Source organism: Chaetodon trifascialis, chromosome 2 (assembly GCF_039877785.1).
Source record: "Chaetodon trifascialis isolate fChaTrf1 chromosome 2, fChaTrf1.hap1, whole genome shotgun sequence".
Taxonomy (NCBI): domain Eukaryota; kingdom Metazoa; phylum Chordata; class Actinopteri; order Chaetodontiformes; family Chaetodontidae; genus Chaetodon; species Chaetodon trifascialis.
Genome location: NC_092057.1, coordinates 10,378,584 through 10,405,767, shown reverse-complemented (window position 1 = coordinate 10,405,767; position 27,184 = coordinate 10,378,584). Strand labels below are relative to the sequence as shown.

Genomic DNA, 27,184 nt, shown 5'->3' with positions numbered 1-27,184 from the left:
TTAAAATGCAACAAATGGAAAAGGAAGACACGAGGACTGAGACAGGAGAATGAACAATTCAGGAATTTAACCTTTACACAATGTTTAATTGATGCAGAGAATAAACATTTTTAAACGACCAGATATTACAACTGAAATTCAATGTACATCTTGAGTAAATAAAAGTAAACATGACCCCGATTCCAAAAAAGTTCACACTTTGCAAAACCTACATAAAAACAGAATCATTCATTTGCAAATTAACTGTTTACTGACAAGTTTTATGAAGTGTTCCTCAGTCCATGTGGTAATATCCTTAATACATTCATGTGTTCACAAAGTGGTGAACCTCCCTCCATCCTCGCTTGTGAATGACTGAGCCTTTCCAGGATGCCCCTTTCATACCCAGTCATGATACTATCACCTGTTACCAATGAACCTGTTCACACATGGAATGTTCCAAACAGGTGTTTTTGGAGCATTCCACATCTTTCCCAGTCTTTAGTTGGTCCTGTCCCAACTTATTTGAAATGGGTTGCTGCATCAAATTCAGAATAAGTCGATATTTGAGCATCACAAAAAAAAAATCCCATAAATCTCGATCGTCTCCACTGAGCCAGACAGCAGTGTGGTGCAGTTGGCATTGCTTTAACCTTTGACCCATGCAGGGATTTCACATCATAAAAAGTGAAACACAAGAAAAATAAATCAGAAAAGAGGAACAAGCAGACCCTCATCAACAAATACTGATATTCTCTCTAAAAACATTATTCAAACTAATTGAAGTTTGTTTGCAGAGCTGCTGCATTGTCAGACAGTTCTCTGTACTTTGTGTATTCATACCGGCTGACATGAGAGAGTGTGTGTGTGTGTGCGTGTGTGTGTGTGTGTGTGTGTGTGTGTGTGTGTGTGTGTGTGTGTGTGTGTCTCCTGATAGATTCCAGTCTCCTTCCTCCCTCTGGCCCCAGCACACAGCATGTTTGTAGTGGACATAAAGGAGATTATTGGAGCATGATAATATGACGAGCAGGAAGTTCACAAGTTTGAGGGGCCTCATCGCTGCAAAGCGACACCAACCTTTGACTGTGGACTTCTACACTGTTTCAATGTAATAGCTGCATCCAGATAAACATGCATGACAAGTTTTGTGTTTCCTCTGTGACTTTATGTTGTTCCTTGATAATGAATAGGTCAATAGATTTTTTTTTAATCTTAGTTCATGTTGGGATGGGGATGTTTGTCATTTGGTCCATTCATCAGTCCAACACTTTGATCATAGCAGGATTTCTTAGTATCCACAAGCCTGATTTCCAGGGTATTTGGTCAGGACATTCATGGCTCCTGAAAGGATGAATGCAATTAACTTGAGTGACCTTTCCTTTGTTACACTGCCAAAACCCTCCTCTAACACATTAGTTCCCAAAAACTATTGGCCTGATTTCCACAGAAGATTCCTAATGACTTCCACTAGTCAAATGTCAAAATTGCTTAACAAATCCATGTTTCCTCACTGACTTTCCTCTTGTGCCACCAATAAGGTAAGGCAGAATTTTTGAGGTAATCATAACTGATGCAGCTGCTCTGAATGATGGTAAAGTATACGTTTAAGATTCAACTGTAAGATAAGACTTTATTGATCCCAGGGTGGGGAAAGGCCCCTGTTACAACAGAAGGAAAAAAGGAGAGGTAGAAAAAAGAATAAATGAATAATAAAATACAGTGTCTTTGGGCTATTGTACAGTAAAAATACAAGATAAGTTGCACAGATGTAATGGATGAATAGATATTTGGTATATATACAACATATAGTGTAGCGAGGAAGCCGCTTTTACTCTAAGGTTTCATAATTTATGAGTGTTTACTTCTTTGAGTGAGAACAGGTATCACATCTGAAATATCAGTGGAAGATATTTAACTGCACTATAAAGTGAAAACTTGTCTAATCCTGTTTTCATTTGTGTGTGTAATGTGTGCAACACTGCTGACACTTCCACAGATCCTCACAGCTACGGCTGCAATTAACACTTCATTACCATTTAATGTCAGCTATATATTCCAATTAACTGGTTGTTTATGTCAGAAAATAATTAAAACTGCCAATCACAGTTTTCCAGCATCCAAGGTGAAGTCATCAAATATTCTGTATTTTTCTGGCCCATGATCGAAAGATACTTAAATATAATGTAAAACAGAGAAAAGCGGCTGTGAGGCTGTGAATGCACAAAAATGTCATCTGTATCTTACAGGAGTTTGACTTAGAGTCATCATTGAATGGGCACTTTTCTTCAGCCAAGCATCAGTTCGCTGGTTTAAAATGAAAATACTGCAATAATAGAGTTTATTGGATTTGTGTGTCAGCAGTCTCTGTCAATAGGGACAATGAATCAACTCCTCATGCAAAGGTCGCTAGAGAAGGTCACCCTGAAGCAGCCATGACACCAGGCAGGATATTCTGCCTCTGAGGGGAGTGAGTGAATGCTAAGCCCTCCCTCCTCTCTGCCTCCCTTTAGAGCAGCTCCTTTGAGGCACAGAGGGGGGAAAGATGGTACAGGAAAGCTGTTCTTTTCATTCATGCACTCATTGACTCGTGGATGCAGCCGGCAGAAGACGAGACAGAGGGGGAGGAGGGGGATTGTGGGCAGGATAGAGGGAAATAAGTAGGGAAGCCCCAAATTACAGCCATTCAGGAGGAAAAAGAGGGACGTCAGAGGCTGTTGCACGTCATTGAGTCAGCAGACGCGGGTCATTTTACGCAGAGCGTGTTGACGTCACCGAGCTGCAGGGGGAGAGGAGGGTCTTCTCTATGTATAGCAACACTGAGATTTGTTGCATCAGGCCTCTTAAGCGATTCAGAGAGGGGCTTCAAACCACGTGCGGCCCATAATTAAGAAGAGACGTTTTTATAAGCGTGTCACAGTTTGTAAAACAGAATATATTTTCCATAATATATCCAATAAATATTACTGCAGACAAAACACACATTTGAGAGGATGGAGGGATTGTCTCATTGATGTCTAGCTATTATTATCTCGTATAATTCTTACACGAGAATAAAAGCCGAGCTCTGGTTCTGTTATTGTGGTGTACAGACGGTCATAAAATGTTTTAATTCCTGAGTCAGTGACATTGAACCTCCACCACATTCTGCAGCATCATTTTGGTCAGTCCTGGGTTTTATGAAACATTAACTGCTGATCTTATTGATAACCTCTTGAAGTCTAAGGAAAGAGTTAATAGATCGAGACCACTGATACAGAAGAAACAAAAACTACATTTGGGGATGAGATGAACACTGACAGAAGATGAAAACTAAAGAGTGAAATACAACTACTTACCTTTTCTATCGGCTCTCAGTTCTGTTCCCAGACTTCTACCAGCTTCCCTCTAATCAGTCACTGTTTTACAGCTGGAGTTGCAACTGAACATAATCAACTACTCGGCAGAGCAGAGAGTCGGTTTCTTATAGTAGAATTTCTAAAGTAAAAGGAAGCTACAAAGGTCTGGAGAGGAATCAAAGGTTTCTATCTCTGCAGATTCATTTTCTAGGACATCCGGGTTGATAAAAGGTTTATTAAAATAACTGGACTATTAAAAACAAACAGTGATATTGTTGATGGTGCTTGGATGAACACTGAAACATCACACTGATTGTTACAGCCCGGTGATTTTAATAAACATTGGATGAATATCTTGTTCTGTTTGAATGTAAAAACACAAATATTGTTTGAGAACAGAAAGAAGAAGCAGCCAAAATGCTTTGTGAACCAAACTCATTATTACTGCCGACAGATAAACCAAAGATAGTTTGTACACTAGGTGCATTTTTGAGTCACGTTCTGCCTCGCTTTAGTTCATGCTAAGCTCTTTTCTGGTCGTTTACCATTGTTTTGTATGTGTAATCAATACCGTGATGTGGTTTAGACTAAATAAAATCTGAATTTGATGCAGCAACACCTTTCATTCAAGTTGGGACTGGAGCAACAAAAGACTGGGAAAGATGTGGAATGCTCCAAAAACAGCTGTTTGGAACATTCCACAGGTAAACAGGTTCATTTGTAACAGGTGAGAGTATCATGATTAGGTATGAAAGGGGCATCCTGGAAAGGCTCAGTGAGGATGGAGCAAGGTTCAATACTTTGTGAACACAGGATTGTATAAAGGATATTACTACATGCAGTGGCGTTGCTACGGTCTCTTGGGCCTCGAAGCAAGAAATCCCAGGGCCCCCACCCCACCCGTGCACGCCGCAGTTTGGTTTTTGCAAACATAAATGCACAATTTCTGGGACATTTGAGATAAATACTGAAAAAATAGATTAGTGGTTCTCAAAGTGAGGTCCGGGGACCAACAGAGGTCCCTGAAAGCCCAGGCCTATCAATAATCGTTGTAAATAAGTGGCTGGGGGCTCCAAGCAACTGCCTGGCTTGCCTGTCCACAAGCCCCGTCCCTGACTACATGGGCTCAGAAACACAGTTTGGTTGCAAAAGATTGAATTCTGTTTCTATTTACAGACCAAACTTTTTAGGAAGCCGGGTTGTAGTTATCAATGTTTCAAGCTTATTAAAGTATGAGCATGAGGCTCGGAGAGGGGAGTGTCGCATCAGATAAGAAACTGTGAGTCACGAGCCTGTTCTTTTAACTGTGGTACGTGTGGAGCTGTTGAGAGACGGTTGGATATGGGACCTTGTATCTGATGCCCTTCAGCCCGTAGCTGATGCTGAGTGTGATGCAGTGGGAAGAGGGATGATGACATCACTGTGTGGTTGCATTGCTCCTCTGCACGTACACATGCGTGTGCCGTGGCAGCGTGTGAGACGTGCTGGCAAGGGGGAAGTCTCTGGCTCTCTGTGCAGCTGGGAGGGGGGGGCAGGTTATCATGCAGATGCAGCTTCCTGCCACCTCCCCTCCTCCTCCTCTCTTCCTCACTGCTGAGGGAGAAGCCCCCTGCTCTCACCTACCCCTCCCCTTCGTCCTCTCCTTCACGTCCACAGCTCAGCCAATCAGAGAGCTCGGTGGGGGCAGGGCATAGCAGAAGCACCATTCCAGTGCGGAGCTGCTGCATCTCCCCAGAGCTAACAGGGAGCTAGCAGCTCAGAGGGAGGAGACACGGTCAAACCCAGCCTCTGTGTGCGTTCGTGTGTTCAAGTGTGCGTGCGTGCTTGCGTGCGTGTGTGTGTGTGTGTGCGTGTGGTTGTAAGTGTGTGCCTGTCGCAGACTAGCAGGCACGGGTTGCTGCTGCACTCTTGTTTCATCAGACTTTTCTCCCCTTTTAACCTTGCCTTGCCACAGTGCTCGGCTCAGGCCCGCTTCTTCCTCCACTTCAGGATAAAAAGGGATCAGCGTGGGGGGACAGGAGAGCGCGGACGGCAGCCTTTCACTCCCTCCTCCTTTACTCTCTAACCACCTCGTAGTTGCTGACAGCTCCTGGCGGACGTGCAGGCAGGATGATAGCAGCTCAGCTTCTGGCCTACTACTTCACCGAGTTGAAGGATGATCAACTCAAAAAGGTGAGTGAGAGCAGCTTTAAATCGCTACAGTGGTCCTTTTGTGGGCTGGAGAGTTGTGTAATGTGAGAGCAGCCCAGTGGACAGCCATGGACGCCGGTGAACGGTACCTGCATGTCAGCACGCAGCCTGTGGGGCGTATCGGGCCGGGAGAGGAGGATGCAGCATTTGGAAAGTAGAGGAAAGGAAGCCATGTTGAATCCTAACGTGGCTTTGATTCTGTTTTAGTTTGCTCAGGGGTTAGCAGTGTTTGACATGGATGTCCTTGAGAAGGGCTGTGGTCATGGTGGTGGTGGTGGGCTGCAGGCAGACCCCTCGTTATTGAGTGTTTCCGGAGCGTCGGTTGCCAGGGCGGCTGAAGCAGACAGGTGTCTGTGTTGGGAAAAGTCGTGAGCTCCACCATCTCTTCCCTCCCAGGCTGATCTCTCACTTCCTTTCACGGCTGTTATCTCCTGTGTCTCGGTCTCTTATCATCCTGGACAGAGGACATAAACTAGTTAGCAGAAAACAGATGTTCCATCAGTGAATCTGATCTGAGCTGGAATAAAAACTCTGCTCATCCACACAAACTAACCCCGTGTTCAGCTGCAATCAGCCTCTGGATGGGATGTCAGACCGGTGACATGCTCCCAGGCCGGGAGCCAAATCAGATGGTGGGAGAGTGGCAGAGTTATGATGTCATGCGTGATGTCACAGTGCAGTAGACGCACGTGCCTCTGCTGAAGTAGGTTAGTGGAATTTACAACAGCCTCCACTGGAGTGAGTCAAAATCCTGGAAAGGATGAAAGCTACTCAACTATGTATATCCTGAAGATGACTGGTGCGCTGTTAAGAAATGGAGTCAAATTTAGCAGTAGCCAAAATTAAAAAAAGGCAGAATTAGATTCAACATCAGCTGATGTTCCCCTCCCCTTCCCAACTCATGCTGAACAGCCAAACACTGTTCAAACACACAGTGCTTTATTTAAAAAGCAAAGAGGATTCCAGAGAATCCCAAGAAAATAAAAATGGCTGGCTAAATTCAGAAGAAGGTGATGCAAAGTGATCTCAAAATATGATAATAACATTTCCATTAGCTGTAATGGTGCAGCCAAAAAATAACCAAGGCACCACGCCTTGGGTTTGATTATTTAACCTTCTATGAGAATCATACGTTAGATTCAGAAATGTTGTGACATCGTGAAATGTAAGAAGAAAATCAATAGTTGAAGAACTTCAGTAATAAAGACATGATCAAAGTGTCTCATAAGGTTGACGGCGACAGACAGGAATAGAACCAGGAGTGATCTGTCTCGTGCGACTTCCTGGAAATCATGTGACACTGCGTTCAATACTCTGCAATGTTATTGTAATTTACATTGCATGAGTCTGTTGGAGACTAATAATAGAAATGCCACATGGAGCAGCCTGAAGAGAAACAAACGCGTGGACTGTTCATGGCACAGAATGGATTTCTTAGCTGTGGCGTGCTACTCGGCATGCACCCTGTGTGATTACGCAACGACAACAGTGAATTCCACAGCAAACAAACATTCCACTAATTAGATGCATTAACTGTAACACAACAATTAAACTGCACAAGGCTGCCGCTTTACACAAACTGATTATTATGTTGCTTAATGGATTGATCCAGCATCATGCACGACCATAAGACACAATGAAAGATCTAAACATTGTGTTGTAACACAGTAAGCTTGTCACTTTTGTCCCATTTACATGTTTTTACAACAGTGTTATGCCTCGGTGGTGTCCTGCTTTGGGCTCCTGCTCACAATGCGTGGCACTTCGTGTTAAGTGAATCAATCTATTGACTTTTTAATTACCATTAAGCCTCAGAACCCCATCTCCCACCATGCACCTCATTCAATTAGTTAAGTGGTAACACAATCTGATGTGTCCTTGCATAAGAAATAATGAGGTAGAGGCAAACATTGTAGTATGGTTGTGAAACGAATGCTGATTGTTTCACTTGTACCTGAGCTTTTTATTTATTAGATCTCCCCTCTCCCTATATGTAATTCAGCTTGTATCATCGTGTGACCGGCTGTCAGTGGTGAGGCAGATGAGGGAGTTCAGTGATAGAAGTGGAAGATCTGTGACTGATATGAATATGAACGTATACATGGAAGGAATGTTGTAGGGATATGTGGGGGTTAGGAGGGCATATATTATTTTTTATTATTTTTATTTTGATATAATATTTGTAACCTTTTTGCATGTGTGCTTGTGGTTATGCCACAATCATGCGTAACATCTTGAAAAATAAAGGCAAACTAGCGCTATTTTCTTCATGAGGACACCTGCATTTATATCTTTATGACATACCGAAGGGAAAAAAAGTTTTAGATGTTTAAATCTGGAGTTATGTTTTTAAGTCCGTTTGTATTCATACATTCTTTAATACATAGGTCAGTTTCAGTCAGTTAACAGCATGAAACATCAGTAATGTTGCCATGGTTACCCACAGTTCATTATACCATGCGCACGTGGTTATTCTTGTTTTTATGAATTTGGCATGTTTTTGAATACTCCCTGACAGGCCTGTGTGTGTGTCCTGTGTCTGTTCCTCAGATTGATAAGTACCTGTACTCCATGCGTTTTTCGGATGAGACCCTGAAGGACATCATGAACCGGTTCCGCAGGGAAATGGAGAATGGGCTCAGTAGTGACACCAACCCCACTGCCACTGTCAAGATGCTGCCCACCTTCGTCAGGTCTATCCCTGACGGATCAGGTACAGTTTACAAGAAGATTCTCAGGGCAAAAACTGATCATTGTGAAAACTGGACATGATGCCCAACAGCACCTACATCTGATGCTCTCAGAAAACAGGGCCTAGCTCACTTTTGATAACATTTGAAAATGTTGTACTTGTACATTGTACGGATTTGGAGCTTTTATATGTTGTGCATTTTTAAGAAAAAATGTTGACAAGTTGGTGTAAAAAGAACTTGATCTGTGGCTACTAACTGGCTTTATTCTGTCAGGTACTGACTCGAGGTTTGTTTGAATTATTCAGCTGGAAGTTAAATATTAGTAAAATATTGAATTTCTGCCACTCCTCAACATCAGTTCCTGGTGTTCTATAGCTGAAGGAAACTCTGATGTGTCTCTTGGCTGAATTAGCTCAGTGAGCAAATAATGGCTGTAAAGTAAGCACTTACTTAGGGGTACTTAAGTACTTAGGGGTGTGTCTAACATTAACATGATGCTGTCATGAACATCAAGGAGTCCAGGAATATTTATAACGGTGGTCATTAAGAGTCATTCAGTCAATTATATCATTTGAATGCAAAGTTGACAGTGTTTGAGAAGTCATGGCCACTTGACATTAATCAAAAGACAACAATGTCTTTGTCAAATCCTGTCCTAGCTTCTTATGTTCAAGGGAGACACATATAAATACGTGTAATCAAATAAGCTCCCACTAAACATGGCCGGACCACGACTGAACACGGCCTCAGAGATGGTTGGAGGCCAGTTTGATGACAGGATGCTAGGTTTGTGTCCTGGCACCTGAGGCTGAGTCAACCAATGGGAGCTCTAGCTGCATGGCTAATCATGCTAATCAGCTAATGGTGGCTACAGTTAGCAGTAGTTAGCTTACTTTAGTAACAAATAAAGCTATCTGTCCATCAAGAAACTCTGTAAATCACCTCAGTACTGTATTCTCTGTCAACACACTGGCCTTTTACTTAATGACATCTTCATGAGGAGTCTAAATTGTACCACTAATTCATGACACCGAGGCATTTTACAGTGCAATAAAAGTTAACGACATTTTAATGACTAATCTTCATGGTGCCACTGTAGTTGGGTCTGTGATAGTAAGTTTAGAACAGGTTATGTTGTCTTGGTTAATGCCAAGTTGTCATGACTGAGACAAACAATGTCAACGTTGCATAAAAAATGGCATAATTGACCAAATGACAAAAACAACAGTCATAAACATTCATAAAGACTCCTTCATGTGTATGACAGGGGTCAGTCTTATGCACGCCCCTTCAAATAACGTGTTTCCTCACCAAAACAACCCAAATTAACAGCTTAATCATATTTTATAAACTCATGGAGGAAACAGTGCTTAAGCTGAAATAACTGAAATAACAAGGTCATAAAAAAAATATAGTGTGTGTCAAAAGACACAACGCAGGCATTAAAGGAGTTTAAAAGGAATCCTGTTGTGATCATATTAATTATCTGTAAGAAACAGTTCTGCATTTTAAAAGTGTCTGTGTTATGTATACAGTCTATGTGTACTGTAAGCACGTTAAAGCACCGGCTGATTTATCCCGTTTCTGTCTGTCTATAAACAATGTGCTGATGTGGTAAAATCGCCAGGCCTGTTCTGTGACATAAGCCTCTTTGTGTTGCGGTCTGGATTTGGACTCAGTAGATCACTATTGTTTTAGGCCCGGGGTCGTACAGTTCAGCAGCTTGATAACACTATGTATTCATCTCAAAACACGCAGCCATCAGTGTCAGATGAAAACCTCCATGTCATGTTTTATTGATCAGAATTTAATGAGATAATTTAATAACCAATAACTCTATATAATTAAATAAGCCTCTCAAAACCTTTTGCTCATTAAATATTCATGATTGACGGTATGAGCGTTGGCCTGTTATCAGCTACAGCAGCAGTAACATATTAATGATATGACTTTATGATCACAATGGTGTCAAGTTTATTTTGCTGAAATTATGATGACAACTTAAACATATTAAAATATTGCTGTGGAAGATACTCTGAGTGAGCTGCAGTGTAATTAAATTTTTCTAAGATGTAGAATTAAGATATACAGTATATCTCCATTAGAGGAGGAGTCTGTAATAATAGCAGCAATGCTTTATCAGTGAAAACTACGGATATTATTCAAAATGTGATCAAATATTTTTCAAAGGTAATGAAACAGGTGTATGAGAGTTTCAAAATAAAAGCACCAGAGAGTTGTGGGTTATCATAGTACAGTTACAGGGGAAAAAGTAGGAGTGTATTTGAGTTTTGATTCCTGAGTGAGGCTGTTTCTGAATCTGTGTGTAGTCATTCTTTGATAAAGCAGGATTATTTTAATGTGCAAAATATCCTCAGAGAAACCAAAACACCCCCCAGAACAGCTCAGTTTTTCTTGGCCAAAGTCAAGTTTGCTGCCTAGCAGGGTTTGTCCTTGTTAGTAAGCAGCCAGTACACAGAAATAACATCAAGTGCCTGTCAGACATACTGTGGCCCGATCAAGGCCAGTGGAGACGGACAGGCCTTCTCTCACATTATAAATAGCCTCAGGTTTCAAAAACTACATGAGGTCGGAGGGATTGAGCAAAGGGCAAAGGGTAAAACAAAAGGTTGAAGCCAAGTCCACAGTGAAAAGTGATAGACATTTGAAAGGCTGATCAGCAATGATGGACATGATGAGAGGGACGACAGCATCAACACGAATAACATAACTTTTCCTCCACTGTAACGTCATTTCAGCAACAGTTAATCTAATTTAATCCCTCAGCGCAGACTTTGTGTGTGTCTCAAAGGAAAACGAGTCAATGAAATCGTGGTTAAGCACGAATGATTCAGTTCAGAGTAATCTTAACTGTAATAAGATTAGACTAAAAGCTAATAAAGAGAAAAATGAGGAAAGACCAGCTCACGGTAATAGTTCCCTTTGTGCCTGCAGTTCAGCTTTTGCTGTGAAGTGAGCATTAAAAAATCACGATTGAATGTTTCTGCATCAAGTCCCGTGTATGCATGAATGGTGGACAACAATGAAGACAACTGTATCGAGTAGAGAGGCTGCATGCGCTCTGAATGTCTATGACTGAAAATTTGCCCCCCCCCAAAAAATCTTAACTCAAGGTTCATTCACTGGCTTTTAAAAAGCTTTCAACCACATCTCACCATCTGTTGTAGAGGATGGATTTTGGTTGGTTGTCATGATTTCAACTGATAACTGGTCACATAATAATGGTGGAAGCTGCTGTTGAAAGCTCATAAAAGTAAGATTTTATGAGAAGTTAAGAGTTTTCTGTCAAACTAAACCTTTATGTTCACCACCAAACCTGAAGAAAATTCCACTAAGCGGTGTGCGCATCCTATCAAATGCATGGAGAGTTTTTAATATTCCAGCAGCAGGAACCCATCTGTCTACCCACGATGAATCTGTGCGATAGGAGGCAAAGATCGCTCTACAGAAGTGAGGGCTCTCAAAAGTTAAACGTTAAGCCAGACTTAATCAATGCTCAGTCTACGGCTTACAGTTGCTGTGTGTGTTTTCAATTGTTCAGATTCACCCAACAAAGTTAACAAGCCTGAACTCTGGCAAAGTCTGAGGAGATCACGTTGGACATGGAAACATTTTGGGATCTAAAAGTCCAACATCACTACACCTCAGCTGCTCCTGCTGGCCCTGATTTTTGGTGATTATATCTCTTGAAAACTGAGTGAATCTCTGGGTTAGCTGGCAGACAGTATTATAGTCAGGATTAAATTTAAGAATGACAACCACATTTCTGCTGTCTAATTAAACTAAATCCTCGTCTAACTTGTGCTTCTGCATATCTGTCTTGAGTGTTTCTTACCAAAGTTTATGCCTGACAGGATTTAATTTAAAAAAATTGATTAAAAGATACTTAATACAGTCAGCAGCTGTCCGCTGTCTGTTAGTTTAGCACCGGGTTTGATGGGCTTAGTTATGAAGCTACTGCAAAAAATACTGAAAATCCAACATGCATATAAGGCGAGAGGCAGCGGCTCACACATACACTAAGATTGCAGACTTTAAAATGGACATATGCTCTGCAGCACATCAGTAACACTTCTGTATGTCAAGCCTGGTCACATGTCATTCCAGTCAGGTCAAGGAGAAAAACAGCACAATGCAACAGACGTCACAGTCATGGCGGCGCTAAAGGAAGAACATTGTTTGGGAGGCAGTTGGCTGTTTTCTTGTAACTGAAAGGTCACTCAGTCCTTCTCTACTCTCTCACTGTAGCTCAGTCTCTAAGTAACAAGTTGTGTGTTTGCTGTGGAATAAGCTAAATGAAACCAACTCTAATGTGATGAGAAAGCTTCTCTCTGCTGAGGATAAGTTTACATTTTGGCTTCTTGCCTGGAGTGAGACTCTATCTCAGCACCTGGCTGGTGGCTCTGCTCCCATGAAAGCATTGCGGAAAACCAGCTTAAGTGCATCTTACAATACGGTCATTTTGTTTGTCTTCTCTTTCTTAAGGGGCACTTCCCTTTTCAGGCTTTTAGTGTCTGAATGGTTCAGGTTGTGGTCGTTTCTGTTACCAACCTTAATCATTAGTTTGTTTTGTTACATGTGTCACAGATCTGGATTCTGTAGACACACCGCCATCATCTGCATCCCAATAACGGCATGTCAAGATTAACAGAAATGAACCTGAAGATACATTGAAGAAGCGTTGCTCATGCCAGTGTTTTCAAAAGATCCCTGAGCATATACTTCGGCTGAGAGTGCAGACACAAGAGCAAACTTTAGTATTTACTTTACTATTAGCATTAATCTTGCTGTTAACCTGCACTCTGCGCTTAATGCTGTGCAAACGATGGACTCAGTGAACACAAGAAATGCCTCCAGTGAGCTAAATATAGAATCAGGGAGTAATAAAATCCTAAATCTGATCATTCACCTGACAGCAGTCACACTTTGTCCACTTTGATGTCCCTGGTGGTTTAAGTTCAGGTAGTTAGCTAAAGTGTAATCTGCGATATTGTGATAAAAAATTTGATTTTACTAATTCATCAGTTGTGACTCCGGCTATGTTTTTCCAGGGAAGAAATCCTCTGGCACACAGGAAGCAAAGCACTCTGTTTGGAAACATGTTTAATGGGCAAAAACATAGATTACCATTTTAAACCTGCACTGAGGAACTTCTGTCTCCCCCTTCTGGCAGTGAGAGTAATTACACAAACACGTCGACGTGCTTATGATGCTTGCTCCTCCCTTCGGCTCTGGCAAACCAAATCATTGCTCGTTCCCTGTAAAATGCATCACTACAGCAGATTTTAAAACTCTGGAATACGCCAAAATACAGAGAGATTTACCTAGTGGCGATCGGCTTAATCAGCTTTGTATGAATTAGTTTATTTAAAAGTCACACGCTCCAACTTTAAAAATCTCCAACTTTTACCTCTTTTCTTTTTTTGACAGAAAAGGGCGACTTCATAGCTCTGGACCTCGGTGGTTCGAACTTCCGGATCCTGCGTGTCAAAGTGACACAAGACAAGAAGCAGCCGGTTCAAATGGAGAGCCAGGTCTATGACACCCCTGATGACATCATCCATGGCAGCGGGTCACGGGTAAACACAAATACTATGTACATTCAATACATTTAAATTTGCACATATGTTAAACTTTCCCAGAGTTTTAGTTTTGTCAACAGTGTGATATTTCCTAAACAGACCTCAGAACTGGATGTATATCACTAAAAACATGTACCAGATACTCTTTAAACTGTCCACATCTCGTAAACTCTGTCGTCAGCAAACAGCGAAAACTGCATGACCCAGGTCAGACACTCAACTGTTTCCCCTCAAAATCTTCAATGTTTGTGTCTGATCTCCATACAGAGCACTGTAGTATTTGAGGTCAGGTCGAGGGTCAGTGTGTAAAATGACCTCTTCAATAACGCTGAAAGCAACGAGAGTGAAGTCAGAACCTTGACCTTCGCTGAACTCGCAGAGAACAGCTGGCAGCTGTATTGTAACACGATAACCAAAACATGAGCGTCTGTCTGGGGCTGTGTGATTGGATCAGAGCAAAGACAGATGCTGTTTAATGAAATGTCAGAGGACAGCTGGCCAAAAATGTAACATGCCACATCAACTTTTTTGTTAACAAGGTGGTTTGTTTTAATGGAGAGTAAAATTTGTAGTTTAGTTGTAAAGTTACTCCAACGAAGATATAAACCTCTTCAACAGTGGTTTATAAGCTTCTAAACCAGTCAAATTAATACAGTGCTGTGAGTGATCATCGATCTGTCTGACTCCCTGAAATGTGACACACACACAATGATACACAGAGAAAACTAAAGCAGTCTAATGCAACAGACGTCCAATAAATTAGACTTTCACCATTTTAGAGAGGTTTTGGTTACATTCTGGTCATTTTGGAGAATTGTATTGTGTAATTCTGAGAAGTGTTTCCAATATTTAGTCTTCCCTGCTTCATGTTAAGACAGACAGAATATTAAAGATATCACTCAGTGTGATAAAATACAATTCCACAGTCCTTAAAATGACCATGTAGTTGAACCAACAAACTGGCAACAGAGTCGATGTGAGAGGACAAAAGATGAGTAACAACACAGGAAATAAGTAGTTAATATACATCTCTCACGCAAATATTTTTAGTTTTTCAGACTTTTACTTGATGTCTTTCACTCATCAGAAACATCTATCATTTTTTAACTGGTCACAACTCAGACAGTGAGTGTGGCGTGAAAGTGTCATGAGAGAAAAGAAAAATGTTTGTTAATATAATGTTGGTCTAAGGTTGTGTTGTGTTATCTCGTTATTCTACAGTGTAAAATCCCTTTTCTGTCTGCAGCTCTTTGACCACGTTGCAGATTGCCTGGGCGACTTCATGGAGAAGCAGAAAATCAAGGATAAAAAGCTTCCTGTAGGATTTACGTTCTCCTTCCCCTGTGCCCAATCCAAACTGGATGAGGTAAGCACTTCAGCAAATGTGCTGTGCAGCTTAAAGGTAAAGGCATAACTGAGCCACAATCAACTGTCAGATTACTATTACTATTATTAGTTCTTTATTTCTCTTTAGGCATAAGGTGTCAAATGTTTTTATTGCCTTTTCTTTGATATTGTGGAGACAATGTATATAAAAGATATGTGAATTGTAGAATATTTTAGAACTTTTTCTTTTTTTCTTTTTCAGAAATGCTGTTATGTGTAATTTTACTTTCTTTACTATTGAAAAGAAGTGTTAGTAAATGTGTTGTTTGCTGTGGTTGGAATAGCAATGGACAGACATTGTAGACGTGCCGATCCTGTTTATCTGTAACTTAGTCTGTTCTTACAAAACGACTTGTTTTACAGGCGGTCTTATTGACATGGACAAAGAAGTTTAAAGCCAGTGGTGTAGAAGGTATGGACGTTGTGAAGCTACTGAACAAGGCCATCAAGAAACGAGGGGTGAGTCTTTTTCTTTTAGCTAAATATTTTTAACGTGGTTCATTGATTAATGCATTTCAGAATACCCGTAGCAACTATTTCACTGAATCCTGACTGTATATTTGATTTTGTTTTGAGTTAAACATAATCTTGTGTTTTCAGGACTATGACGCAGACATCATGGCGGTGGTGAACGACACAGTGGGCACCATGATGACCTGTGGATTTGATGATCAGCGCTGTGAAGTGGGCATCATCATAGGTAAAGACTGTACAGACTACATTTGTTTTAGGGGAAAAATTTACTTATTTACTCATAAAATTACAAGGCCGTCTGTTTTGATCTTTGATCAGAGCACTCTCATTTAAGCAAAAGGCAGTCCACACATAAATCCAAAGTGCCTTACTTTACCATGAGCACAGTTCTACATGTGGGGGCGCCAAACGTATAATAATGCTGTCCCTGGCATTGTTAGGACAATGCATTCTGCCTGCTGAGCTCCACAGAGCAAAAGTCATGGAGAGTCATGCAGCTCTGCATCCTTTCAGGAACGGGAACAAATGCCTGCTACATGGAGGAGCTGCGTCACATTGACCTGGTGGAAGGAGACGAAGGGCGGATGTGCATCAACACAGAGTGGGGTGCCTTCGGGGATAATGGGTCCATAGAGGACATTCGCACAGAGTTTGACCGTGAGATCGACAGGGGCTCTATCAACCCAGGAAAGCAGCTGTAAGATTTTCCTTTAACGCTTTACTCGAGTGTTTGACCAACAAAGCTCAGTCTTTCTGAGAAATCTCCTGTTTGAAAGAAACCCTGGGGGATTCAATACCTACAGACGTTCAAAACCCAGATTTTACAAGAGGGTTCAGAGATTCTTGTTCTTTAACCTGACAAACATAGAATGCTGTTCAAACTGTGAAATATGAAGCACTTCATATGTGAAATATCAGAACTAGAAAGAGAGAAAGAGGTGATAAGATGTAGAGAAGACAGAGTGAGTAATGCGAACTGTATCCACAACTCGTCCTCTAAAAACGCTGCTGTGTTTCTCTCTGCTCAGGTTTGAAAAGATGGCCAGTGGGATGTACATGGGTGAGCTGGTTCGACTTATCCTGGTCAAGATGGCCAAAGAAGGGCTGCTATTTGAGGGCCGGATAACCCCTGAGCTCCTGACGAAAGGAAAGATCGAGACGAAACATGTTTCTGCCATTGAAAAGTGAGTGATGAGAATGAGAATGCAGAGTAATGCACAAGAGGAAAAGTTGATTTTGCTTTTTTTATAGGATTGAAAAATGCATGATATGAAATGTAACATAAATAAAATACATTTAAATGATCAACTAGTTCATTGCTTTTCTTCTCAACAGCAGGGATTAAAGCTTGAATAACAAGAATTGCTTGTCATTTTAGGACTAAAGAAGGACTGAAGAAATGTATGGAGATCCTGACGAGGCTCGGGGTGGAGCCTTCAGATGAAGACTGTCTGGCTGTGCAGCACGTGTGCACCATCGTATCGTTCCGCTCGGCAAATCTTATCGCTGCAACACTGGGAGGCATCCTCTCTCGGCTAAAGGAAAACAAAGGAGTCGCACGCCTCCGCACTACTGTGGGCATCGATGGGTCTCTCTACAAGATGCACCCTCAGTGAGTGTAGAGAAAGCTTCATATTGAAAGTTGGGATTTCATGTCTCTACATTAGCCTTCATGTTTGCTTTAATGTCCCACCCGCCCCCCAAGAACTAGAAAAAAGATCCTCTAAGGAATATAGAGGATGTACGCCAGACAGTGGGAAGATTACAGATTCCCATAAATCAGTCTTTAAAAACCACACAGCCCAGATCGCCTCTGTTCTTAAGTCAGACTGACGTTTCTTCACAAAATACCCTTTTTAAGGGTCTTTGGGTGATAAGTCAATGTTAGTGTTCATTCCAGCTATATCTAATAAGCAATGAAAAGTCCAAATTAATGATTCTGAGCAAACTGAAATACAGGTAATTTGATTGTTTCAACATGTCCATACTGTAATAAATATCCAGATTCATGTTGTGATAGTGATTTCAACTGTTTTCACTGTCGGATTTAGTCATGTGCTGGTACATACTTTAAATACTAATAATGTTATAATAAAAGTAAAGCAGTCAAAGTCCTTGTATGTGCACACATACTTGGGCAATGAAGCTGATTCTGACAATGGTATGTGTGAAATATCACTGAACAGCATCTCAAATCCTGTATCTTACTCTATGTGCACATTCCAGGAAGATCTGGTGTTGAATGATGAGCAGAGATTAAGCCTCTCTCTTACGACATCATCTTCTCCGTTCTGAACAGATACGCCCGCCGTCTGCACAAGACAGTGCGTCGCTTGGTCCCAGACTCAGATGTCCGCTTCCTGCTGTCTGAGAGTGGGAGTGGGAAAGGCGCAGCCATGGTGACAGCAGTGGCGTACCGTTTGACGGAGCAGGCGCGCCAGATCCAGCAGACGTTGGCAGAATTCCGGCTGAGCAAAGCCCAGCTGTTAGAAGTGAAGAAACGCATGAGGGTGGAGATTGAAAGAGGCCTCAAGAAGAACAGCCACAAGGAGGCCACAGTCAAAATGTTGCCAACCTTTGTCCGGAGTACACCAGATGGAACAGGTGACAGAATTTCCCCACATGCATTACAGTGAAGGTGGACTGCCTCACCTGAACACGTCCCTGCTAATATCAGAGGCAATTAAGTAACTAAATTAATCATGAAACGAGATGCATCAGGATGCAATTCTCAGCTCAGCAGGTGACAAATGACTGATCGATCACATCATACGTTTACTTTGCAGAAATTACCCAAGACAGCTTTGCTTGGAAAAGCAGTTGCAAAAGACCATATTCAGTCAAGGTTTCAATTCTCAAAATGTTCACAATCACTCACTGCACAAGCAGGATGAAGTTAGTTTAAAGTTACATAATTGACCAGGTGTTATTTGCGTCAATAATCTTGATCAGAGAGTTGTTTTTTACCAACCAATTTCCTGAAAGACCAAAGACAGTAGTAGCCGTTTCTCAATACCAAGTACGCCAAGTTCGGACTTACAAACTTGGCAGTTCGGACTTAGCAAGTTCGACTTGGGAGTACAGTCTCTCCAGGATGGGAGGACGCAGGACCGTCATTCTGCAATTGGGACGGCAGCGTACTTGATGACGTTAACAGGATGACACATCTCCGAAAACTGTGGAGCAAATTTTAAACTACGCGCTATCGTGATGAATCGACCACAGATTTTAAGTTTTAACATCCACTTTCTCCCATAAAATAATCTTCAAACCACATTCCGTACTACTAAAACAGCAGTATTTCGAAACTTCTAACTTATAGTTGTGAGTCCTCTCCTCCGCCATCGTTGCTACGAAATGCATTCTGGGATATGTGGTTGCCCCAAGTCCGCACAAGTCACCATCCGATGCATCCTCGATAAAATGGGAGGGGCAAGAACACATCCTGGGATTTGCATGTACTTGGCGAGATGTGAACTTTTGAATTGGAACAGTACTCAGTGATGACGTTTCTCTAGTACACAAGAACACAAGTACAGAGAAGAACGCATATTGAGAAACGGCTAGTGTTTCAGTGTAGAGACGTCACTGCTGTTTCCAATTGTTGGGCTGGGTTGTTGGGTTGCACGTGTCCTGAACTGTCTCCCTTCTGTCAATCATACAAGTCACTTGACCCCAACAAAGAGCTGAAAAACCAAATTCTCTGTCATCTTTTTCATGTAATCAACTACAGGTTACTAATTGTTATGACTGTTCCTGTTCTTTGGAGGCTCATTAGTTTGCATTTCAGTGCTAAGCAGAATTTTTGTACTTAGGAGTTTTCTGAACTCATAGTCACATGTAGAGAGCACAATTGAATCAGGTTCTTCCACATTATTTCAAAAATATGCAGAGCCATGTTAATAAGTTAAACCGTCATTACTTTTTTCTTTTGACTGAGTAGACTTCAATGCCTTTGAACTGTGTGACAACCCTGATGACAAAAAAATGTGAAACATCAGTTCAACAGAACATCAAACAAGTTGGGTTAGGAGCAACAAAAGACTGGGAAAGCTGTGGAATGATCCAGAAACACCTGTTTGGAACGTTCCACAGGTAAACAGGTTCATTGGTGACAGGTGATAGTATCATGATTGGGTATGAAAGGGGCATCCTCAAACACAGTTTATTTGCAATTGACTACATTTTATTTTTACTTACGCTTTACAAAGTGTCTCAACTGTTTTGGAATTGGGAAGTTTTGGGTTATTTCTTCGATTAATACATTGGAAGACCACAGATGTGACAGATGTTTTGCTGGTTCTTAGGCTAACAAGTCATTTCTTGGAATACAGAGAACGGAGATTTCCTTGCTCTGGATCTCGGAGGGACAAACTTCCGTGTGCTTCTGGTAAAGATTCGCAGCGGGAAGAGGCGAACAGTGGAGATGCATAACAAAATCTACGCCATTCCCATAGAAGTTATGCAGGGCACAGGAGAAGAGGTAATGATTTTCAGTTTTGTCTCTTTGTTTGCCTCAGGGATTTCGGGAAATAATTCTCATTCCTTTCGAACAGAAATACACTCACTCCTGTACTTTGACATAGTTTCAGTCCTATTTCTGCTTCACATCCAGCCACAATAAACAACACTGACAGAATGCATGTAAACATTTTTGTCTCGCCATAGAAAATAACGTGATAGCAAACCTAACTATATCTCCTTCTACACAAACCACTAAAAGCATGTCTCTCTCCAGCTCTTTGACCACATTGTGCACTGCATCTCTGACTTCCTGGACTACATGGGAATGAAAAGTGCCCGACTGCCGCTGGGTTTCACCTTCTCCTTCCCCTGCCATCAGACCAGCTTGGACGCAGTATGTTATTTAACAATTATCTCAAAAATAGCACACATTTTTTGTAAAGAAAAAAGAATCAGACCTGGCTTCCATCCATGATGGAGGTGGCGTATTTAAATAAAGTGTTTGAAGTTTAGATTACAGTTCAGTAAAAACAGTCTTCTTCTGCTGGCCACTGGATGTGACTGAACATAAGAACCTTGTTCAAGCACACAGTAGCCTTTATAATCCAGTGTCTCCATCAATATTTTCCATTCCTGTTCAAAGTTTCAAGAGCTGAGCTTTTAGTCAGAAAGCTGCTCTAAGCTCTTCAACCTTTAGATGATTCCAGCATGTTATTGTGTGTTGAGTGTTGTACTATCCCAACTGTATCTGTGAGATTTTTCCCAGTAAGTGTTGTGTGCTCTACAGGGTATCCTCGTAACCTGGACCAAAGGCTTCAAGGCCACAGACTGTGAGGGTGAAGATGTGGTGGAGCTTCTTCGGGAAGCGATCAAGAGGAAAGAGGTAATGGCAAACAGGAAGTACATCTGATCATCGTTAAGAATTATGTGTTACTAGAACTGCCGCAACACAGACAGAAACACCAACTTTTCCATTGCTTTCAATATGCAACGCTTCATGTGACAAATAAATGTTATTGTGGTAATCTTGTGCTGACACAGTGAGAAAATTTAAAAAAATAGTACGATTCAGTAAGGATTGCTCAAAATAAGGGGTAAAATTTGATTCAAAAGAATTGTAACTTAAAATTAATTCAGCATTGCAAAAACATTTACAGATGTGCATAATGTTTGACTGTATTTCAGCCATCCATACCTCATACTAGTACTACGTGCCATTTTCCTGCAAGCTTAAAATTAACTTAAACTTAAAGACTTCATATACGCTATTTTTGGACCAACGTATAATTTGGGCATAGTTTGCGCTCCTGTAGCTCAGATTGTTGTCTCATGTTGCTTTAAGAGCACTGCACACAAAAGGTTTGATGGACAGCTGAGACTGGCTGCTTTCTGGCTTCCAACCAGCCTGTGAAGCAATGTTTCTAAATGATTTCAGATCTGAAGTCCTTTGGAACGACGTGTTTGTTTTGTCTACCTGTACAGAACTACTGTTTAATATTTCCTGCAGTGAAACACTGCAGGACAAACAGGAATCCTCTGACCGACTGCTTCATGAAATTTAATGAGCAAACATTCTTCATAAGGTGCCAATAATACAATATATAATATGAAGTACCGGCCAGCTACTGTACATCCCGTGTCTGTATGCTAATCCTGGCATACTGACACATGTGGACTCAGCTGGAATTCTGCAGTTCCAGGATGAAGACACTTAAACCTGCCCCTGGCATTACAGCTGGCCAATCACTCAGTATAAATAAATAAATACATTTTACTTTGATGACTGCATCTGTTTTTATTCAGGAAGTGTTGTTTATTCGTGTGCCATCACTTTTTAGTGTCTTATATTGATTTCACCCTTTCAGATGGAGAATCCAGTAAGTATTAAGTGACTGTAAACCATTAACTGGCAGGTAAAGCAGCGCGGGATTGGAGCAGCGTGTGGTTTTTTTTGTAGCATGTCATAACACCTGGCAAACCTGCTTTCAGATATTGTGGAGAAGTGTGTGTCTGCGTCTGCAGTGTGGAGTTACTGAAGGTCAAAATTAGCACAGCAATGTAATGTAAGGGATGATGCTCCTGATTTTTTCTGCTTGTGTATTTTACTTTGTAGTCTCTCTGGGAATGTGAGTGAACTGCATTGTGATCATTGTGACGTTTGAAAAGTCGCCAGGCCTGACATTAATCAACACACACATTCAGCAGCAATTGTTGGATATAAAATGTGGACTTAACTTTGTTTTAATGTTAAGTAAAAACCTGGGAACAGAAGAGATATTATGTATTAATCACATCCTTTGAGAAACTTTATCAAGCTTTACTTTTCTAATAATTTAGAAGTAACATGACTCGAACGGCACTCTGTACATTAACACCAAGCATGAATCTTGAATTGTGAGACTCGTGTAGAGAAAGATATGTAGTTCTTGTACCTGTGATTAATTCTCCTGCTGTTTCTCTTCACAGGAGTTTGAGCTGGATGTGGTTGCCATAGTGAATGACACAGTGGGGACGATGATGACATGTGCATATGAGGAACCCACCTGTGAGGTGGGGCTGATTGCAGGTGAGCTAAACACCACTGCTTTTAAAAGGAAATTGTATTATAAAGAAATTTAATATCTATGTTTTTATGAGGAGTTTAAAGTAACAATATCTGGTAAATAATTAGACTGAACTAGGAAATGCTAATGTTGCTAATCTATAGGTAGAAATGTCTTTGATTCGTATGTTTAAAAACATAGTCTTTCAAAATGAAGTACCGTTCAAGGTTTTTGAGACTAACAGGATGTGGCTTTGTGTCCTCTCAGGGACAGGAAGTAACGCCTGTTACATGGAAGAGACGAAGAACATCGAGATAGTGGACGGAAACGAGGGCCGTATGTGTGTAAATATGGAGTGGGGGGCATTTGGAGACAATGGCTGTCTGGACGACATCAGGACAAAGTACGATCAGGCGGTGGACGAGAACTCGCTCAACGAAGGCAAACAAAGGTCACCTTAGTGAACTAACTTCAACACTTCTCTGTCATTTTACATATTTAAACAGACCAGATCTTATTGTTTTAGTGCAGCGTGCTGTCATCTTACTGATAACGAAGACCTGTCTCTGTTTTCAACATGGCAGATATGAGAAGATGTGCAGTGGTATGTACCTCGGTGAGATCGTCAGGCAGATTTTGATTGATCTGACCAAGCGTGGCTTCCTCTTCCGGGGACAAATCTCCGAGACGCTGAAGACCAGAGGCATCTTCGAGACAAAGTTCCTGTCACAGATAGAGAGGTGAGAGAATCACTCAGTGCTTATTACTGCTGGTGACCCATCAGTGCTGTTGTGGTGGCTTTTTGAGACATCAAACCCCCAACTGTTTGTCCAAAAGCAGACAAAGTGGTATAAACATATATCAAATAGGTTCATGTTGATTTTCACACTGTAGTGACATGAGAGGAAACTGTTGGCTGCCTGAAGGAAAGAAAATTAAACAAGCTGAAAGACCCGAAACAGTACCTGTAAAATACCTGACATGTTTTTTATATACAGTCTATAAAAAGAATAGTATTATTGAGGGGTCAAGTGCATTAAGGAAAAATTGCTTGAGTAGCATTAGCATCTAGGAGGATAGCACACTCAGGTATGAGAAGAGGAGGAGGGGGGAGCAATGTGACAACTTGAGTTTATACACTGTTTAAGCCTACCTTAGCCTCTGGGAACAGCTGTGAGGTATCCAGTGACTCGCCTGCTGTTGGCTGACCTCTGCCACTCTCCCCCCACCCCTCCTGCTCCACAGTGATCGTCTGGCGCTGCTGCAGGTCAGGGCGATCCTGCAGCAGCTGGGGCTCGACAGCACCTGTGATGACAGTATTATCGTCAAGGAGGTGTGTGGCACGGTGTCCCGCCGCGCGGCTCAGATCTGCGGAGCCGGAATGGCTGCCGTGGTGGACAAGATCCGTGAGAACAGAGGAGTGGACCACCTGGACATTACCGTGGGTGTGGACGGCACGCTCTACAAGCTGCACCCACAGTAAGAAACAGGATCAGAACATAAGAAGGGGCGTGTTTGGGGAGAAAAAGGGTCCATTCATTCTAAAACACTACAGTGAATACTGAATTTCATCAGGCTGCGAAGGTTGTATCCTTGTTTCATTTTCTTGTATCAATCATTTCAGAGGAGAGGATGGCACTTCAAGTGGCAAGAAACTCATTTTTGATTCATAGTTTTTTTTAGATCATTTTTCACACTAAAAACTGTCTCTAAAATCTCAGACACTGATAGTGAAAGTCCTTTGTAAGTGATCACTGGCCTTGGATGAGAAAACTGGAGTTGGTTAACAGAAACAGAACATTTATAAATTTATCGAGTCAAAATGCCAAATACTGGCTCCTTCCAGATTTGCTGCGTTTCTCCGTTTAATATCATTGTAGTTTGACAAAACAAGCAATTTGTAGACCTGATTTTTCACCATTTCCAACATTTCTAAAACAGATTAAAGATAACAGAGGTGTGAAAGCCTCTCATGGGGCTACTGTGGACTGTTTCAGCAGGGATACCAAGTTAGCTGAGAGAGGAGCTCTTCTACCTTCAGTCCATCCTCAGTTATGCAGATATCATTGTGCCTCTTTGTGAGACAGGCCCTTAATGAACTCTCCTTGCGCTACCCCACAGGTCGTCCTAGCTTGAGTGACAGCAGTATTGTTGCTTATCTTGAAAGTATCTCTCATTTCTTCGAGTTCAGCACCAAACTGCCTCCTGACCACAGTTTCCTGTTGCTCTCTACCCTCAGCTTCTCTCGGATCTTCCAGCAGACGGTGAAGGAACTTGCCCCAAAATGCGACGTCAACTTCCTGCTCTCCGAGGACGGCAGCGGCAAGGGGGCTGCCCTCATCACAGCCGTGGGCTGCCGCCAGAGGGAGCTGGATGCGCAACAGCACTGAGGAGCTCCGCCCCGTTTGTCTACCTGCTGCTCCACCATGACCTTCACCCGCCGCACAGTCCAACTCCATCTCCCCTTGGCAGCCGTGACTCCACCTCTGCCCCACCTGGCCCCCCCACAGCCAGAGAGACATGCTGTATGCATAGGGAATCAAAACTGAATATCTAAGTATTTATTTATACTGCACTGGAGGATTTATTATTTCCATGTTTGTACATTTTCCTCAGTAGCTTGTCAGTAATCTGATAAATCTAAACTCCTTAGGTGTGCAATATTTGTGTATTGCTAATTTTATTTTTATATGGAGGCAAATATATAATTGTATTTATAAAGCTGAGGCCACTTTGAATCCCAGAGGTCATTAGGATTTTGCACCATAGACACAAGAAAATGTCCGCACTTTTTATATGAGAGTTACAACAGCAGCATTTCAATGTAACTTCCAAATGAAGGACGTCCTTCTCACTGAATGATGAAACTCATTTTTAAGCTCCACTGGTCTACAGAGCCAGTTCTAAAAGGGCTCGCTGCATAGGGTTGATTGCAAGAGTCACGGCTGTTAAAATCATCCTCATTTTATGTGCAACACACTCACACGATGTGCTAATCTGCTACTAACCCTTTTTTGTGTAACTATCAATGTAACTCACATATTGAAGTATTCCAGCAGCACCATAGCATTTATTCCTCAAGAGCTGAGAGGGTAGAAAAGGCCCAAGTGGAAGTGTTAGCGTATCCGTATATTTGTGAACTACTATACTTTTGGTGTTGTGATGAATCCCACTTCTACCCACTGTATGTGCAAAGAATAAATGTTTATTGGGCCCCAAGACAAGAGTGGATACTGTGAGTGCTTTTGTGTGTATTTGTGGCTGAGTGTCAGTGTGTCCTACTGTAATGACCTGTAGCTTTCAATGTCCAAAGCTCTGTGAGACTGCATGCCTTACATTAAGACAAGGAGAGCACTGGATCATTTTCTTTCTTCTTCTCCTTTTTTTTTTTTTTTTTTTTTTTTACATCAACATAGAGTTGTGATCGACACAGTGAAAAGTGAATTCATTAAATTATATTTTGTTGTGGAGTAAAACCTGGTGTCTCTTTCTTAAACTATCAGGCAGCAGCAGAGGCATGCCTAAACTTGTAATGCTGGATGAGGAAGTCATGGGCAGAAACATGTTAAGAAAAGAAAAAGTGGGGCATTTATCTAATGCAAATTGACCAGTGTATGCTAGAGCTCTGCAGATCACATGTAGTAGTTACGATTCAGAAATAACAACATGACCCTTGCAACTGTTTGTTATATCATGGGTGAAAATAAAGAAATATAGCTTGATTTGAGCTAGAAATAAGCTTAATGATGACAGAATTCTTCAAAAAGTCCCACTTGACTCCACTGGAGAATCTTCAACCTGGGTCTTGTTGCCTTTTTTCAGCTATTTCTATGATGAATCAATCGCTCGTTTTGTCTTTAGATGACAGAAAAATGACTAGAAATGCCAATCACAGTGTTTTCATGTCAATCAAAATATATATTCCACATCTGATTTATATATAAGACATTTTCTACACGTGCCTCTCTTCCATTCATCATCTGGCTCGGACTGATTCTTATCAGTTAACCGAAGCATTTCCTATATGTCAACCATTTCTCGCCCGTGCGTTACACTCACTTGAAGTCTTCGCTCTTCAAAGCACATTCTGCTCTGTCAAGTCCGCCAGACCTGCTGCCACCGTCCCTGAAGTTTACCTGCGCGGAACCAGACACAAAGAGGACACCTCACTGCATGCTCTTTTAGCCCTGAGATACACATCCATACAACCTGCGTGCAAACTGTATATTTAAACATCTGCCAACATCTGTCAACAAATATTATGGTGTAGTATTAACTTTTGTGCTCATTACATGTTGTTTAGCACATTGTACATTTAACCATCCTTTCCTTTATGCTGATGAGTGACACACATAAAGTATTCCAACCAAATGCATAATTTAAATAATAGCCTGTGCTTGTATGTGTGTATCATCCTTTTGTTAAAATGTGTTTTCTGGACTGTGTGTGGGTGTGAACAGGTGTGTTTGCATGTACTTGTATGCGGTCATGTCTGCTGGCTCTGCTGTGTGTTATGT

The 27,184-nt window shown here is 41.6% G+C and overlaps 1 protein-coding gene across 1 annotated transcript; it reads left to right on the top strand.

Moving 5' to 3' along the window:
* The first annotated feature begins 5,051 nt into the window (after window positions 1–5,051).
* LOC139350046 (hexokinase-1-like) lies at window positions 5,052–25,891 on the top strand. Its single transcript, XM_070991141.1, has 18 exons — window positions 5,052–5,486; window positions 8,055–8,217; window positions 13,649–13,797; window positions 15,047–15,166; window positions 15,550–15,645; window positions 15,787–15,886; window positions 16,174–16,357; window positions 16,689–16,844; window positions 17,039–17,272; window positions 17,960–18,264; window positions 19,995–20,143; window positions 20,399–20,518; window positions 20,912–21,007; window positions 22,591–22,690; window positions 22,935–23,118; window positions 23,252–23,407; window positions 23,913–24,146; window positions 24,907–25,891. Exons 1-18 carry the CDS (start codon window positions 5,424–5,426, stop codon window positions 25,055–25,057), a joined length of 2,760 nt encoding a protein of 919 aa, XP_070847242.1. The 5' UTR covers window positions 5,052–5,423; the 3' UTR covers window positions 25,058–25,891.
* Window positions 25,892–27,184: the final 1,293 nt, after the last annotated feature.

Bases quoted from the DNA above. Each gene is read 5' to 3' on its own strand.
- LOC139350046 (XM_070991141.1), top strand. From the start codon at position 5,424: ATGATAGCAGCTCAGCTTCTGGCCTACTACTTCACCGAGTTGAAGGAT. The intron at 13,798-15,046 runs GTAAACACAAAT...TTCTGTCTGCAG, and splicing joins TCCATGGCAGCGGGTCACGG to CTCTTTGACCACGTTGCAGA. The intron at 24,147-24,906 runs GTAAGAAACAGG...CTCTACCCTCAG, and splicing joins CTCTACAAGCTGCACCCACA to CTTCTCTCGGATCTTCCAGC.